Consider the following 16,247-nt stretch of genomic DNA (forward strand, 5'->3'; position numbering starts at 1 on the left):
ACTTATTCCTTTGAGACTATGAGGCACTTCTGAAACACCTCATTGTACTTTCAGTTAAGACGATGCTTAACCTTAGCTTGGTATGAGATGAAGAAAAAAATAGTGAAAGACAAACAAACAAACAAAAATGCTCCAAACGAGAAACACAAAATCCAGAAATCAGACATGCAACCATAAAATCCAAAGCTTTAAGATTGTTTTTTATTTACTTACATGTTATGGGACAAAAATCAACCAAACTTCAAAGGAGTCTGCTCCCTCAGAGCCAAGTAATTACATCTACAGTTGCTGTCAACTGGGAAGTGAGCATCTCTAGCTGTCTCTCCCCTGAAATAATCCCAAACAGCCTGTTGTTCCAGGCTCTGCTCAGAACCTCTTAGCGCCACCAACGTCTTCTCCACAGGGCTGTGCTTACAGATCTCTTCTCCCCCATACTTCTGCGGCATCGCCTAACGCTGAGGTGCCTGCGCTACTGCTCTCCCACCAGCGTGGGTCAAGTTAGCACAAGCAGGAAACAGAAGGCAAAGGGAAAAAAAGAAAACCCAAACCCAAATCCAGATGCTATGCTTTCTGAGGCTGCACAATTTCCTCAAACTAGCTTTTATTAGCAATAGCTATTGTTCATCTGGTGAGCAGTCCCAAATCACAGCTATAAAAACAGAAATCATTTTAATTCCTTTTATACCCAATCACAAAAGCACATACAATATACACTACCTAAATTTACTGTGAGGTTTTGGGGTTTTGGTGGGTTTTTTTAATTCTACATCTATTGGAGAAATCAAAAGGGTCGGACAAAAAGCTCTGACAGTAATAGGCGCCCTCCAACAGAAAGACAGCAATCAATTACAAACCATTTGCAGAAATTGTAGAGCTGTCACAGTCTCATTTACAGCTGCAGTTCAAGTCAGACTGCCTCTGATTGCCAAGCCATTTTCCCCCCTTGTACCTACAAAGCTAGGACAGCTTCAGATAATTTTAAAAATGACACTAGCAGACCTGCATGCCAACTCAAGAAATAAACTGCAATATGGCATGGGCAGTTACTTCAGCAAACTGTGCACAGACCATTAATAATGCAAGATGTGACAGACTTGAGGCTGGAGAGAGGGTGAGGGGCAGACCCCTCTGTACCCCCCCCCACACACTTTTTTTTGAGCTTTAATTGCAGCACGTAATTTAGAGCATTGGAACAAATTTAGTGCATTCAGAGCAAAAACTAGCGTACATGAATTGTTCTTAGTGTATTTAAATCCTTCTGAACTCTCCCTAATTTTCTGTCATCTGGTGCATTTGACACAGGCAATCAAGATTGGCTTTGTTTTTTCTGCTAAACCAAAGCTGATGCCCCAGAATCTCCGCCCCTCGAGGAGGACAGGAGCTCAGCCATGCATGTCTGCACAGTGCATTGGGGGCAGCACGTACCCCGGGCGAGCAGGGCACCCTGAGGCACCCGGGGGAACCTGGCCAAGCACCAGGCTGCTGGTGCAGCCAGCCACCGAGGCATCCTACACCTTGGAGTCACCTCTGCTGTGCTCCCACAAAGATCCCTGCTCCAAAAACACTGCAGAAGCCCTAAAGCAGGATAGTAGAGAAATCCACATTATCTCTTCCAAAGGAACAATGTGTCCTAGGAGGAGAAAAATCCAGTTTATTCTTGTCTGGTTGCAAAGACTTTTTGGGAGCGTAAGCAATGTATTACACAGGATATAGATTATCACTGTGGGAATCCCCCGTGCGGCAGGGGACGGGCTAAAGACCCACAGTCACTGGGCTTCTCCTCGCTCTCAGGGGAAACTGCATAAAGTCACCTATAATAGACTGAAGTAAACTACATGCCAAAGTAATGCCAAAAGTAAGAGAGGGTCACAGCTCCTCTGGGTAGGTATGGCTAGAGGCGCAATATATCTTCCCTGTTCTGGTCTTCTGACTTTTTATGTTCTGCCTTATCTCTACCAATTTTTCATCCAACCTGGTACAAGACAGTAATACGTTCCAGAACCATAAAAACTTAACTTCTGTTATGCAAGAGTGTAACGCAAGTGTTATCACAAATTTGCTCGGAGATACAACCAACTCATCAACAGAAATAGCAAAAACATAGAATCACAGAATGGTTTGGGTTGGAAGGGACCTTAAAGATCATCTAGTTCCAACCCCCCTGCCACAGGCAGGGACACCTTCCACTAGACCACATTTCTGTTGTCATAATGGCAATGCCTAGTAAAATCATGGCCACCAACATGAAAACACTACCCATACTAGCAGTTGGGGGTTTCGAAACAACATGCACTTGAGTTGGACACAGGTTGCAATTTGACTGACTCAGAGCAAAATGGATGAAAAATTGCTCTTCGAAGACCAATGCATTCAAAGGTGGACACTAATTCCGGGGCTCCCTGCTTCAGCTTCCAAAGTCGTGACCAAGAGAAGGTCTGAGCATCCATTACTCCAGCTGAAGTCAAACAGTAACTGCAGACACGTAAAGGTTCCCCAAATTAGGGAAGGGGAATCACTGGTTCTCAAACACTGCACCTCTCCAAGTCTGCAGTCCAGTCTAAAACTACTGATGTTAGGTGAGTGTTGCTATGGTCACTGTGATCTTAACAACAAGCCCTAGAAGTATCAGCAAAAAGAAAACATGAACCAAACTGAATCGGTTAGAAAGCTGTAGCAGCTTTACTGTTCTCTGCGGAACTGGGTTCAAGCAACACAGAAGGATGAATTTGACAAGTCTCCACCTGTTTGCCATTTGCCCCCATCACACTGCTTTTGAAGATGCAGCAGCTATGCCGTAGATGCTGACCTGTCAGCGTGACCACAAAATAACAAAACACTAAGTACAGCTAACATGCATAAAAAAATTTCCAAATTAGTGCCATAAATTAAATTCTTTCCCACAAAATGCCGAGCGTTAACACTGCAACACTGTCTTTTTGTTCATAAGGATTGTTCTGTCAAGCATGTTCTTACCCTGAAAGGTGGATCGGTCTTCTCCCTGTGTGGCGCTTGGTCCAGAGTGCCATCAGTACTGCTCCTTTTCAAGCTGGATGTGACATCAGGCACATTACTAAAATCTGTATTCAAAAGAAAACAAATAAATTAGAGGGTTATAGGTCAGGAAGAGGAAAAGTGTTTGCTTTTATCTGCAAGTACTTTCAGTGTCCAGTAGAAGTATATTCCTTCTCTCCAGGGGGACAGAAGGAATATAAAATTTGTGATCCTCCCCACTCCCCAGAAAATAACACAAGAGGTCAAAGCAAGGATCAACCATGCCTGGAAACTCTGCTTTCAAAACAGCAGCTGGACATCTAAGACCGTCTGAAGCAGCGCGCATGTTTGATCTACAAAAATAAACTTAACGCTCTTGTTAACAGCGTGCTTTCGAAGGCAGCATTATCTATAATCAGCACACTGTGCTGAGACAACCAGGGAGGATAATTAAATGCACTCAGTAGTTCTCCTTGGATGAGCACGCTATTGTTTGACACAACTTAGTCCTGAATCCTTTAAAGATCTAAGAAGAAAAGATATTTTTTTCCTTGGAACAAGCACCACAGGTCATAAAATGGACAAAACCTTTTCTTGTTACTAACAGTTTACCAATTTTACTAAGTTTGGAGTCCATGTACATAGTAGCTGGCACCATGCAAAACCCAGAGAAAGCACTGCTTTACCTATTGACAAACTGTAGTTTTCAATAACATTTATGTATAAACTCAAGATCTATCCAGTAATACTGAACATTCATATAAAAATTATGGGTTTTCCCTTTACATTTCTTCAACTGGCTGCTTAAAATCTGCAGAGATGTTTACATGGAAATTCTACTTAAAATTCTTAGAAGTGAAGCAAATTTCTCTGATTTTTAAGCTGCAGTAGCTGAAAATCATACAGCAGCCACCAAAAAAATAATGAGGAATTTTAGCAACCTCAGATGAATAGTAATAAAATGAAGGGTTTTTTAATTTATTGCTTTGTTTTCTAAGCCTCTAGGGTATAATGCACACCACGTTAGCACATTTTCAAACTCTTTCTCAACACCTACAAATGCTGGAGATTTATTTTTAAGTGAAAGCTGAGATTCTTATTTAGTCACTCACTCCAGCAACTGAGGTGGTAATTAAGAAAAATATCACTCATCTCGCAGTAAAATCAGGAGTATTAGCAATGATGAAATTGTGAAGGACAGTATCCCTCTTCCCAGGGTGCGGGTGTTGCCCTATCTGTGCAGAGCAGGACCAGCTCCTCTCAGCAAGAATTGACAAACATGGGCTGAAGCAGGGAGGGAAATGGGAATTTTAGGCCCAAAAGAGCACCTTATAGCCCATGAGGAGTCTTCCTGGGAAAACAAAACATGGCAGACAGACTTCATAGTAAAGCCAGGGAGAAAGAGGCAAGTAACTCAGTACAATGTCATCTTGATACTTTATTTTTCCATAAGTTATTAAGGTTCCTATGCCAAGCTTAGCATCGAGGCTGACACTTTCCACTCAGAGGCCCAAAACTTGAGTACTCTGTCATTTCCCTATCCTTGCAGAACCAAGGTCCTATGGCTTTTCTCCCCTCAAGTGTTTTTCACCTTTTCCTCCTGGAGTCAGGTGTGGCTCCTGATATCTCAGAGCCTACATAACATGCAACACCCCAGGAGTAACCACCTTTGCAGACAAAACATACTTTACACAATTCAACCAAACAGCCACCCATCTTCTTTAAGAACTTAACAAGAAGTCTGCTATGTCTATTTATTTTGTTCTGCTTTTACCTCTTCTTCCTCCACCCATGCTCAAATAATTTTCTCCTGTCCTCTGGACTTGTAATTTTGAGTCGCTCTTCTGTATATGGGTACACATGAATGCCTATTGCCTTCCACCACTGTCAGCTCCTGGGTTCACAAAAGGTAAGCTAATGCCTCAAACATTAATTGACTTTTAAATAACAGTTTTTCTTGGGGGTAAGGTGATGCCAAGAATATGGTTTACCATTTGTGCTCTTTTTACTTTTGGGTTTTAATGCGCTTCTCCCCCATACCTCCAAACAACATGCACCTGAGATTTTGCAGTGGCATAAAGGACCTAGTGTTTGATCCCAGGTAGTTACCTAAGGAGAAAAAACCCCTACGTTCTTTCCCTGATTTTACAAAGTGACCATTAAACATTGTTTTCCTTCACAAAACAGGAAGTAAAACTAACCTATGTAAGCAATGAAGAGAAAGCATAAATGTAGGAAGCGGAAAATAAGGTAAAACAATCAGCAAACAGAAGAAATCAGGATAACAACATCCAAAGTAGGCAAACTGAGTATCATATCACTTTGTCAAGATGATCTATCTTTTCCTCCTTTCACCCTCATTTTTGTTTTTCCTTTGTAGTCTATAGGACTGTCAGAGGTAGGTCTATACAGTCTTGCCCATTTTTATAGCATTTGCTATTGGCAGAACGTGTTGAGATGGTAGTTAGAGTAAGCAACAGTAAACGTTATTTTAAATAGTAAAAAAAAAAAAAAAAAAAGTTAGACGGAAAGGATCCGAGGTGAAAAAGGACATCCTACTGCATGTTGTATGCCAAACTAACAGGGGGAGGGCAGGAAGGAAGGACGTATGGCTTGTTGATCAGTTTAGCATCCATATCCTGTCTCCCTTTCCTTCTTTTACTGTGGAAGCAGACTTCCTTTGGATCTGCTCCTACAAACCATCAAGCTATTCCCAAAGAGCACAGAAGCATCAACATCAGCTGCACAGCTAAAAAAAACCCCAAATCAACGGGCAAAGAAAATGAGTATTACCTTGGAGGATGGATAATTTCAAATGCAAAGCCTAAGGACATAAACACAGCAGCAAGTTTAATATTGAAATTCTCTCTACTTCTAGTACTAAATGGAAGGGGAGTAACAAGCCAAATAATATGAAGTGTATTTTCTTTAAACATTCAAATTTGGATTTAGCTCTACAATGGCATTCATATTAACAAAGATGCTCAAAAGTAGTGATGTAAAACTGTTATCTTACAGCCTGAGTAACCACTACCCTTTCAGGCAAAACGAGCAATAAAACTGTAAAGAGTATGCACAGAGAAATGTTACAGCTGTGCGAGTATGAAATAGTTCCAGTATACAACATTCTGGATCTTTGCTGGGAATGAGCACAGTATGCAAGGAGATATACATTCGTAAAAATCTTCCAAATGCAAGGTCAAATCAGCACTTCCTGCCATTTTTTTTAATTAATATTATTATTATTTTTAAAAAACTATCTCTAATCTTACTTACCTTACTACAATTACATTACTGACCAGTTAAAGAAAATATGGACTACTTTGCTGGAAACCTTGCTTGACAGGCTTTCCAGCATAGTAATGGTGAGTACGTCATGACTAAGTCTGCCTATACAGCTCCATTACAGTAGTACATTTGACTTATTCTATTGACATACTTATGATAAACCAATCTGGAAGAAAAAAGGGACTGATAATATTGGATTAAACAAAACTTGGTTTAAATCTTTTAATGTAATTTTTCTCTACTGCAGCATACCTCTCTGTCCCATTTACACACACACACTGACTCACTCACACGCGGTGAGTTGAGATGTGTATCACTTCCATCTGGGAAGGACAGGAACCTCTTAAGCAGATAGCTGCTTCTGATCTAGCAAACAGAAGTGTCTCCAGACATACAAAGTCAGCTTGTTGCAAACAAGAAGAGTACCAAGCTGAGACAAATGCTAAAATTCTCAGAAAAGCACAGGGGGAAAACACCATTATGTGAAGAGCTTAACTACGTCATATGAAATGCATACCAAATGTTTTGCTTGGTTTCTAGCAACGAATGACCGAGTACTAAGAACCTGCTCAGCACCTTCAGCTACCAACAGCATCACCAAAGAAGAATACCATTACTCCTGCAATGTTATGTCTTGCTGGCAGGCAGATACGTGACTCACAATCATTCAAGAGAAATTATAATGTAACCGCTAAAACTGAAAGAAAGCGTACTTCCTAAGTCATGCTCCTCACTACTCATCATTCAATTAAAAGTGGGCACAGAGCACGCAGATGGGACAGTCGGTGAGAAAAACAAACACATACAGCATATCCAAGAGCTCCGTCCGCCTACAGGAATGTCTCTTCCCACGTCGCTACGGTGATACACGTACAAGTGGTCAATATGGAAGTTATTCACATGTTTGTGAGCGGTGAGGTACAATGGAAACACATCCTCTAGCAGATGTGTGAGACAATAATAATCTGTGCTACAATCCCAGCCAAGAAACCAAAGGAAATCAACTGGAAAACATCAACATCGACCATCCGGCAATTCATTTACCATAAAGAAGCCATCAACAAATGCAAGTGTCACTTATCTCTCTCTTTCTGTTTAATTAACGAAGAAGCCTTAATTACTTTCTAGTCAGCACTGCTCTAACTACTTTAGCTGCTCACTGCAAAGGCAAAATTACCATGAGGAGAAAGTAGGAACTGAGGATCCTGTTTCTTTTAGAATTCTTTTTTTCTTAATACTTGAGAACTTGTTCTGTTTCAGATTTTTCTCACCAGTTTAAAAAAATGCCAAATAATCATCACAAGCATGTCAAGTGTTATCAAATGTCAAGCACTATGTAGGCAGTGTAACCACCTCCTTTTCCAAACTACAGTAAGGGGGGGTGTTTCCACCTGCCACTCTACTGACAATGAGAAATTGAACAAAAAATTCCCTCTAGCTCTACATGAGAAGACAACACAGCAAAATTAAATGTACCCAGTCTCTCATTCCAAGACAAACTAAGACCACTGCAGAGCATCATTTTCAGCTCTAGCAGGAGCAGCAGTTCTGTGCATCACTCGATAACTGTCCTCAGCAAGTAAAGAAGCACTCTGACAGCCAAAGGCAGTCCTGACCTTGGTAAAAATATAGCGACTACACCAATATGGAAAATCTGGTTTCCGTTTCGCAACATTTCCGAAATTGCAAAACTGGTTTGCTTTGTATCAGAATGTTTTTTTTTTTTTTTTGCCAAAGTGCTGAGAAAGAGACACCACAGAGCAAAAAGAAGTAGCTTGGCACCAGGATAGTCGTCTATGATGTAGGAGAGATGAAGTCTCCTGCTCTGTCAGATCCAGGGGAGGAAACTGAACCTGGGTCTGTCTCAGCTAAGGTAAGATGCTTGATTAACAGCTAGTAGCTGTGAGTCTTTCCTGGTATCCCCAGCTCCACCTGATCCACTTACCATATCACCAAATATTCACTACAGCAAATAGAGTCAGACTTTAAAGCTCATAGTAAAGCTAGTCCCATAGGACATGACTGACCTGGGCTGAAATCTGGCTGTTTTCAACAGGGAAGAGTGAGGCAGGACAGCAATTAATCGCTAGAAAATGACCACGTCTGAGGTGGGTGCAAACCGAGTTGCACTCCTGCAACTCAGCAGAGGATTAAGCTTTCTTTAGTTCTCAACATTTAAAACCTGGTATATGAAATTGAAACTCACGAGCAGGGATTTTAATAAATGATTCAACTAATGATGGGGAAAAGAGGATGATACTATGCAGCTGGTGAATAGCAAGCCATAGCTATGTTTCAAGAAGGAATAAGAACGTTGGGGGAATCTAATGTAGGAAACTACAGATCTGTGACCTATGTAGTAACCTAAGGCTTTCACAATCAAGGAAAGAAAAATTGAAGACATGGAGATAAATGGAAAATTATATACATACAATATGGGTAAGCAGACTGTGTCAAAGTAACCTGACATCTGCCTTTGATAAAAGATTTTTTTTTTTTTAAGACAAAGAACATGGGATAAATCCAGTCTTCTGGAAACTTAGTTTTAAAAAAAGAAACCTTTATAATATCCCAAGGGAAATTATTAGCAAAACTGAAAAGGATAGGAATTAAAACAAGGCAGAAGTAGCTAGCAGGTAAGATAACAATAGATTGGTCTGAATGAACTTTGAGGCCAGGGAGAGGCTAATGGAAGATTTTGTCCAAAGTAGGTTTGGGGACCAATTTTACTTGATATTTTCATTATTTGTCTCAGCAAAGAAAGTGCAATAGGAAGTACTCTGATTAAATACTCTAATCATTCAAAGTTAATACACATCATGAATTAAGAACATGACAGGATGACCTTGAAGATGGAGCCACAGTCCCAGAATGCAATTGCATAGAACAAAGTTTTAGGGTCCCGTAAGAAGAGCAATTCCGTCTATAAGCTGTGGCTCATCAGCTGGAATCATGAAAGGAAAAAAAGTGTGGAAGCATGGAGAAAGGGTTAACAACATGTAGTTGTGAGCTAGAGTTACTTAGTGTAGCTGAAGCTACGATCGAGGCCAGCAGAGATTGATCAGTTATAACATTGACCAGGAATATGTCAATGCTGGCAATTAGAAGACTGTTTTTTAACCATCACGTGAATGAATTTCTGGAACAGGCTTACCAGGGAGCAAAGGATGCAAACAGTCTATCCTATTTTAAAATGGAATATGACAAATGTATCAATAGGGTTGTTGAAAGCCTCAACTAGCAGAGGACTGGACTTACTGAGTCTGGAAATTCCTTCCCATCCTAGGCTCCTCTGTCACCAACACAGCACAAATATTACATGGATGCCCAAATACAGCTGCACAGGCAACCAGATGGCCAGAAGCCGTCTGTCTGTTCAGTAGAGCACAAGCAGTACTTTAAGTTTCACTACTGCTGGTGTGCAAAGATCCTAGCAAAGAGTCTTTTTATGACTAAGAGAATGCTTATATCACAACTGCACATAGGCGAAGAAGTCCCCGATGGTTGTCCTACACCCCAGCACTCGCTGATTCCAGCTCAGATGTTCATTATTAAGTCCGGTGGTCACTCTGCTGCAAACTGATCTTTTTTCTTTTGTTTGTAGCTCTCTGGCACTTGAGAGGGAAATGGGGCTCTCATTTCCTGTCCTCTCTGCTGCAGTTTTTAATCTGCAGTAGTTAGACGATTTGGATATGGCAACACACGCACAGACAGCTTCAAGCAATTATGATGGCCTTGGTCTAATCTGTAAAAGAAAGATAGCCAGATCTCTGATCAGAGCAATTGACAGTGTTTTTACACACTGGTATTGTACAGTGATTTCAGACGAATGTTGCAAAACGGCAATAAACTGGACATTGACCTATTTCTGAGAATACTAATATGAATTTTAGCTTGAAAAAATTAGGATCCGTAATTATAGGAGGTCTGGTCTATCCATCAGGAAATAACGTATTCAATATTTTCACTAATTCCCAAGTGCTCTAGGAACTGCCAATAAGACACAACACAACCAATCTTCAGCACGTAGGATATTCTCCCTCTCCCCATTACAGAGAGTTTCCATAACACGGCTGCATGGTTTAGATGGAAATGAGATATTATATTTGGGTAATAAGGTTAAGCCAGGTGTATGGAAAGCTGCATTTTTCATTGTTGTGGGAATTCTCCAGACTGATCAGCTAATTATAGTAAGCTTCCAGTTCCTATATTCTTCTATCCAATGTTACTATCAAGAGAAAAGTAAGCTTCCAAGAGAAGATAACAAATATTTCCAAAATCTCTGGTGCAAATAATACCAAAGCCTGAGCCAACTCTCAGAAAGGTACAAAGCCTTGGTGGTCTTAATTCCTTCAGACTTACTGAAAAACAGGGAGGGGCAGGTGAAGCATTCCAGCATTGCCTGGACAAGAGAAATATCAGTGTGGTGAACTCTAAAAATGCTCCCTTGGAGACTAGTACTCATAACTTCGGTTAAACGGTTCAGCCTGGCAGGTAGCACGCATCTGCTTATTTCCTTTGGTCCAATACAAGTAAATATATTTCAGGTTTTCAACAGTATATTTACTCTTTTGTAATGAAGTTAAAAAATAGGTATGTAAGCATTTCCTTCTGTATCCTTTTCCTTTCTGAAAGACTTCAAGAAATATCTTTTAAAAAGTAACAGTTGATCCAGAGGAATTTATACAATGGCTTTCAAGAGACATTCTCACAAGCTTTGTTAAAGAAGGCATCCAAGTTTCACCAGAGATATGAAGGGTTCTGGGTTCACTAGTTCAGTTATGCATAACTTGCTTATGTGAGGATCAGACCTTTCAGTGTTTTGGCTCATGTTATCCCCTGGGATCAGCACAGAAGAGGCATCCAGCGGCTGGCATCCAGGACAGGGCCCCTGCAATCTCTGCAGCCCTTTAAATTTCTGTCTAGGTTGCAAAGAGCACATTAACTATGGTCAGGAAGGAAAAAGGCAAGAGACTTCTGGGAGGAGAAGATAAACTCCTGCAAAAGATTCATTAATTATCCCACATCGCAAAAGATTCATTAACTGTCCCACAACAGCCATTTGCACTGGAGAAATGGCTAAAAAAAAAAAAAAGAAGGGTCTAGAAGATGAGGTGTGTGAATAAATCTAGGTAGGAAGGTTTAATAGACCTGTGATACAAGTGGACACTGGAGTTGCTCTAGAGTTTCCATAATGAAGGCCCATGTCTGGAAGCATCAGGAGGAGTTTGGAGGCATGCAGGTCTTTAAAGAAGAACTTCATACAAAAGCATTCTTTTCCTCTAAACCCTCTTTGGCCAGAGAAGGATGATTATAAATTTGGTGATAAGTCAGCCAAAAAGAATTCAGAGCCCGTAACACAAGAATGGTCCAGCTCAAGTGACATGTGGAAAGCTGATTTCCACCTAGTAGAAGTGCACTGAAAGGTCCTACTTTACCTCATGCTCTTGATCTATTTCCTCTGCATGTCACAGAAGCAAATAAACAAACAAATAAATAAATAATTTTTTTTGCACTCTTATGTCCTACCAGTACCGGCCTCAACGTGAAAAATGACTGCTACAGATTGAACTTTATCAATAAGGTGTTTTTACAGCCACATTTGATTTCTAGACCAAGAGCTGTCTCCAGGTAGCTTCTGCACTAAGGAAACAGATCTCAGAGAAAGCAGGTAGGCAAGCAACCCAGTTGCAGCCACAGATGAGAAATATCCATTGAAACATATCATAACCTCCACTACTTCAAGCTGAAAACCAAAGCAATTTGATTCAACTTTCATTTTCCTTGCGGCTCTCTATGAATCCGGGCAAACAACTGAGGTACCATGGACCCTAAGTGCAGATCCTTATTAATCTTCAATTAAGTTTTCCAGAATCATGGGAGCATTCATACTAGGTTAAATTTGGTAATTTTAACTGGAATTTATGTAAGTTTTTAACTATTGCACAGTGCCAGTTCAGTTATTTCCCCACAGTTGGTACTCATAGGCAAGTATTCCTACTTAAGCATTCACACTCCAATGCTGGAGTAAATTCAAAACAATTTGCAGGCAGGAACTGTGGTTATTAACTGTACAGTGGCTTACAGCTTTTATGCTGCTTTAACAGTTCAAAAGGTAGTTAAATGCTAAATTTATTACCAATTAAATAACCTCTTCCTCTTTTTGTCTAGGAAATTTTAAAGTTCTTCTGAAAGCCTTTGACCTAAGTTCAGATACCAACTAGCTCAAATTGCTCATTGTTAAATTAACGTGTCTCAAGTCTACTAATGCAAGTAACTTCACTTTCTAGAAAGCTTAAACTAAAGATGTTAGAGAAACACAAATAAAATGTACTGGATTTTAATAATTCAGAAATTTTTTAATCTCTGCAAGATATTTTGGCTTTTATCACTTGTTGTATTTTGTAACCCATTTTGGGACTGTCTGGAAAGTACGTTCTCGCTTAGCTTCAAGGCTGTAACAACTGACTCTTTGGCATAGCTAGAAACTTCATTCAGGAATTCATTTAAGATGTTAAAACTGGAAAGAAAATTAGCATACAGCTGTCATAACATCAGTCGTCCTAGATAGGGTTCTTAAACACAGAATTAATAGATGCCTGTCACTGACAAGACTGAGTGTTACCAAACAAGACATGCAATTACAGGCCAGACAAGGTTCCCTTCATGGCCCCTCTCATCCATATGTTTTGGCTTCAGGGAGCAAACTATGAAACATCAGAAGGTGCTCTGCATGCACCCTGAAGGACAACGTAACCAGGCTGCTGCTTTTTGCAGATCTGATACTGCCTAGACAAAGAGAAACTCATGGCCAGGGTCTGAAATGCTCAAGCAGGACAAGTCTCCTTTGTTCTCATCCTTCAGTGAGGAAAGCGAAGCTGCTTCTTTAAACACTCCACATTTTCACGTTTAGAAAAAGCCAGTATGTTAATGCAAATATTCTTGTATCGTACAGCTTGCCTGAGACATGTTGGGCCACACGCTGAACAGTGGCTTAGCTCCAGTCAGCCACCTACTTCTGCAAGTGTGACTTTCTGTAGGCTGCTTTATGCTCTCTTTTCTTTTTTTTTTCTAAATATCTGCAGAAACATCCATTTTGAAGCTGGAGCAGAGTCCTTCGGATTTCTTGGGAGTTCCTTTGTCAGTTAACTGTTAATCGTGAAGTAATTTGACTCATTTGCTAATTCAGTAATCAATAGGAGATACAAATTAGCAACTTAACAGGAAATAGCTCCCTGCACTTCCGTAGCAATGCCTGATTAGCCCCCGCATGTCAATGCTATGTTTTTATAAGGTTATTTAACTTTTTAAACTCTCTGTTCAAGTACCTGCCAGTCAGACAACTGTTGAGGCTTTTCAGTTTTAAGCTTACCACCTCACACTGGCTTCTCAAATTGTTACCTAAATACATTCATTCAAGTGCAAAACAAATGCCGCCTTAGATACAGTCTCACTGGAGGCCAGTGTTAACCGTAGCTAGCGCGTCACCCTTCTATTCCAGTTCAACGACTGGAGATGTGTGGCTGCAGTAGGGAAGAAGACGACACAGCAGAGCCAATGTTGGGTGGCCACCGTCCCCCATGAGCGTCAGCAAAGGCTGCAGCCCACTGCTGCCCTTAGGTCTTCTGGGCTGGCGCTGCTGGACATGCACGGGTGCTGTCAGTGGCTCCTCCCCTGGTTTCTGCTGCTACTGCAAGATTGCTTACATAGGATGGCTTTGGCCATTCTCAGAAGTCATTTGCATGGAGGAGAGTTGGAAAGCAAATGGAGCTGGCCCTGCCCAGGTACCAAGTGTACCACCTTAGTGGTACATTTTCTCCTCCGTCTCAGATTTATAGACACAAGAGTAATGAAAACAGAAAGGAAAAGAGGGGGGAAAAATGAGTTACTTAAGAGTTTAGCAAGAATTTACTTATAGACAGTTTTTATAATTACTCAACCCACCTTACCTCTGTGAAACACTGAACATCTGCTGTTTTATATGTTTTAAATTTTGCCTAAGGCACTGGTTTGCATGTGGATGTCTCTAACTTTATCATCATTAATAAATCTCATTGCTGTCCATATTGTCACTCTACAGAATTCAGTAGGATAGGCAGTGTCATGATTAATGCCTATGTATTGTCACTGAGCCAGAAGGTGCAGCTCCACAGGGTTTAATGGAGTTTACACCAGGAAAAAGCAATTTGGCCCACTGACTTCACAAGGGATTAAATCATAGCAGCATTTAGCAAAGCAGAACAGAACGCTCTTTCGGTAGAAAAGCACAATGAAGAGCGTTTAAGGCTGTCTCATTTTATAGCATAAACAATCTTTTAATTTGCAACATACGCATCTAGCAGGAAGGCAACAGGACAGTTTGTCAAGTGCCAGCAAGAGTTCATTAAACCACCACTCTTGGGAAACACTCTGTATTGCAAAACGTGCAGTAGGCAATAAGCGCTCCTATGGATCCAGCTTCCGAATAGGCAAACGCCCAGGTATTGTTACAGGCCAGACCTAGTCTTTTCCCAGCGATTCACAAGAGCGCAGGACAAAAGCACTCGTGTTAGCCCCACACAGATGGCTGAGGCAGGAGCCAACCTACCACAGTTGTCCGAAACTACTGTAAACACACACCTCACCCCTGAGTTTGCTCTGGTGAACGGCCACTGCATGTCTTATCGCATCTACGTGGCTTCCTGCTGAAGTAAATTGGGCAATGAGTAAAAAAAGAAAAGCCAGCAGTCATCGATCTTCAGGCAGATAAGCAGTCATGCTGCATAGACAGCTACATGTCTATGTTAAAATGAGGCACTGCTTTTCTAGTGTGGTGCCTCACACCATGCAAAACCACCGGATATTTGGTATTAGATCCACCAGGCAAGAGGGAGACCAGTGCAGACCCATACAACTAACACAGATTAGCACCCACATCTAACAGGACTGTGGGTGTCTTCAGGACTTGGGAAGCTAAGAAGCAATATTCACCTCTTCTGACCTCAAAAGAGTTTCCTGTGAAAGAATAAAAATAAATTGCTTTGATTCCTCACACATGCAGCACAACGAAGGCAGTGCCGTACAGCACGATGAAGAGAATTTAAACGTGAAATAGCAGCTAGGCAAAAAAACAGGACCTGATTTGGGAGAATTAAAAGTAGAAGTTATTTTACAAATGTTTTTCAGTTAAGTTTTAGTTTTACTTTTGTTTACGAAATGCTTTGAACATTACAGTAAAAGACGCTTACGAAATGCTTTAAAAACTTTGGGCAAACAGCAACAAGCAGAGCGGTGTGAGCCAGTGCTCCAGGCACAGCCCCCAGCTGCCGGGGGCTACGGACCCCCTTAGCTTCATGTCCTCCTGACTTTATCTCTTTTCCTTGAGAGGGACATGCAGGTGTTTCTGATACTCAGGCTGGAAGAGGATGCAGGGAGTGCTACCTGGGGCAGCGAGCGCAGCGGCATGCGTGCAGCCAGCGGGCTGCAGAGCCAACCTCTGTCTCCCTTTTGCCTCCCTCGACTCAGTGGTATCTGGCGACACTGAATGGAACAAAGTTTTCTGGAGAAGCTGTGAGCTGCAATTACACCTTACAGAGGCACCTAAACTATCTAGCAAAGTGTATTTGAAACAGCAAGTACCTCGGAATTGAATCCAAACCAATTACTATTACAACCACATTTTTAAAAAGAATTTAGTCATACCAAAATTAAACTTGGGGCCAACCAATAATAAGCACGCACAGAAGTAAAGCTTAAGATTAAAATCAGAAGTGGCTCACGTCTTGGGAAACTGAAGAGCCACTTCCCACATGAGGGTTCAAACCACTGATCCTCCTCCTGAAACAGTTACATTTTGCAAAAATATCTCAATGCTTAGTAGATCAGGACCTGAAATGTCATTGCTCCTCTCCAACACACAACCCAGCTACTCGTCAAACAGCACGAAGCCTGACTCTCTCTCTCTCGGACTCCAGCCGTGCTTTATACAA

At 41.2% G+C, this 16,247-nt stretch overlaps 1 protein-coding gene across 4 annotated transcripts in view; it reads right to left on the minus strand.

Annotated features, from left to right (window-relative positions):
* TIAM2 (TIAM Rac1 associated GEF 2) overlaps positions 1-16,247 on the minus strand; it is a 91,219-nt gene that overhangs the window by 30,201 nt on the left and 44,771 nt on the right. For 3 of the 4 annotated variants that reach the window (XM_054821531.1, XM_054821530.1, XM_054821532.1), the window contains one exon: positions 2,974-3,077. In XM_054821531.1, the coding sequence (XP_054677506.1) occupies positions 2,974-3,077 (104 nt within the window). Of the gene's footprint in view, positions 1-213; positions 1,039-2,973; positions 3,078-16,247 lie in introns of those variants that run through there. The other variant, XM_054821533.1, reaches the window with a different exon arrangement.

Source organism: Grus americana, chromosome 3, assembly GCF_028858705.1.
Source record: "Grus americana isolate bGruAme1 chromosome 3, bGruAme1.mat, whole genome shotgun sequence".
Taxonomy (NCBI): domain Eukaryota; kingdom Metazoa; phylum Chordata; class Aves; order Gruiformes; family Gruidae; genus Grus; species Grus americana.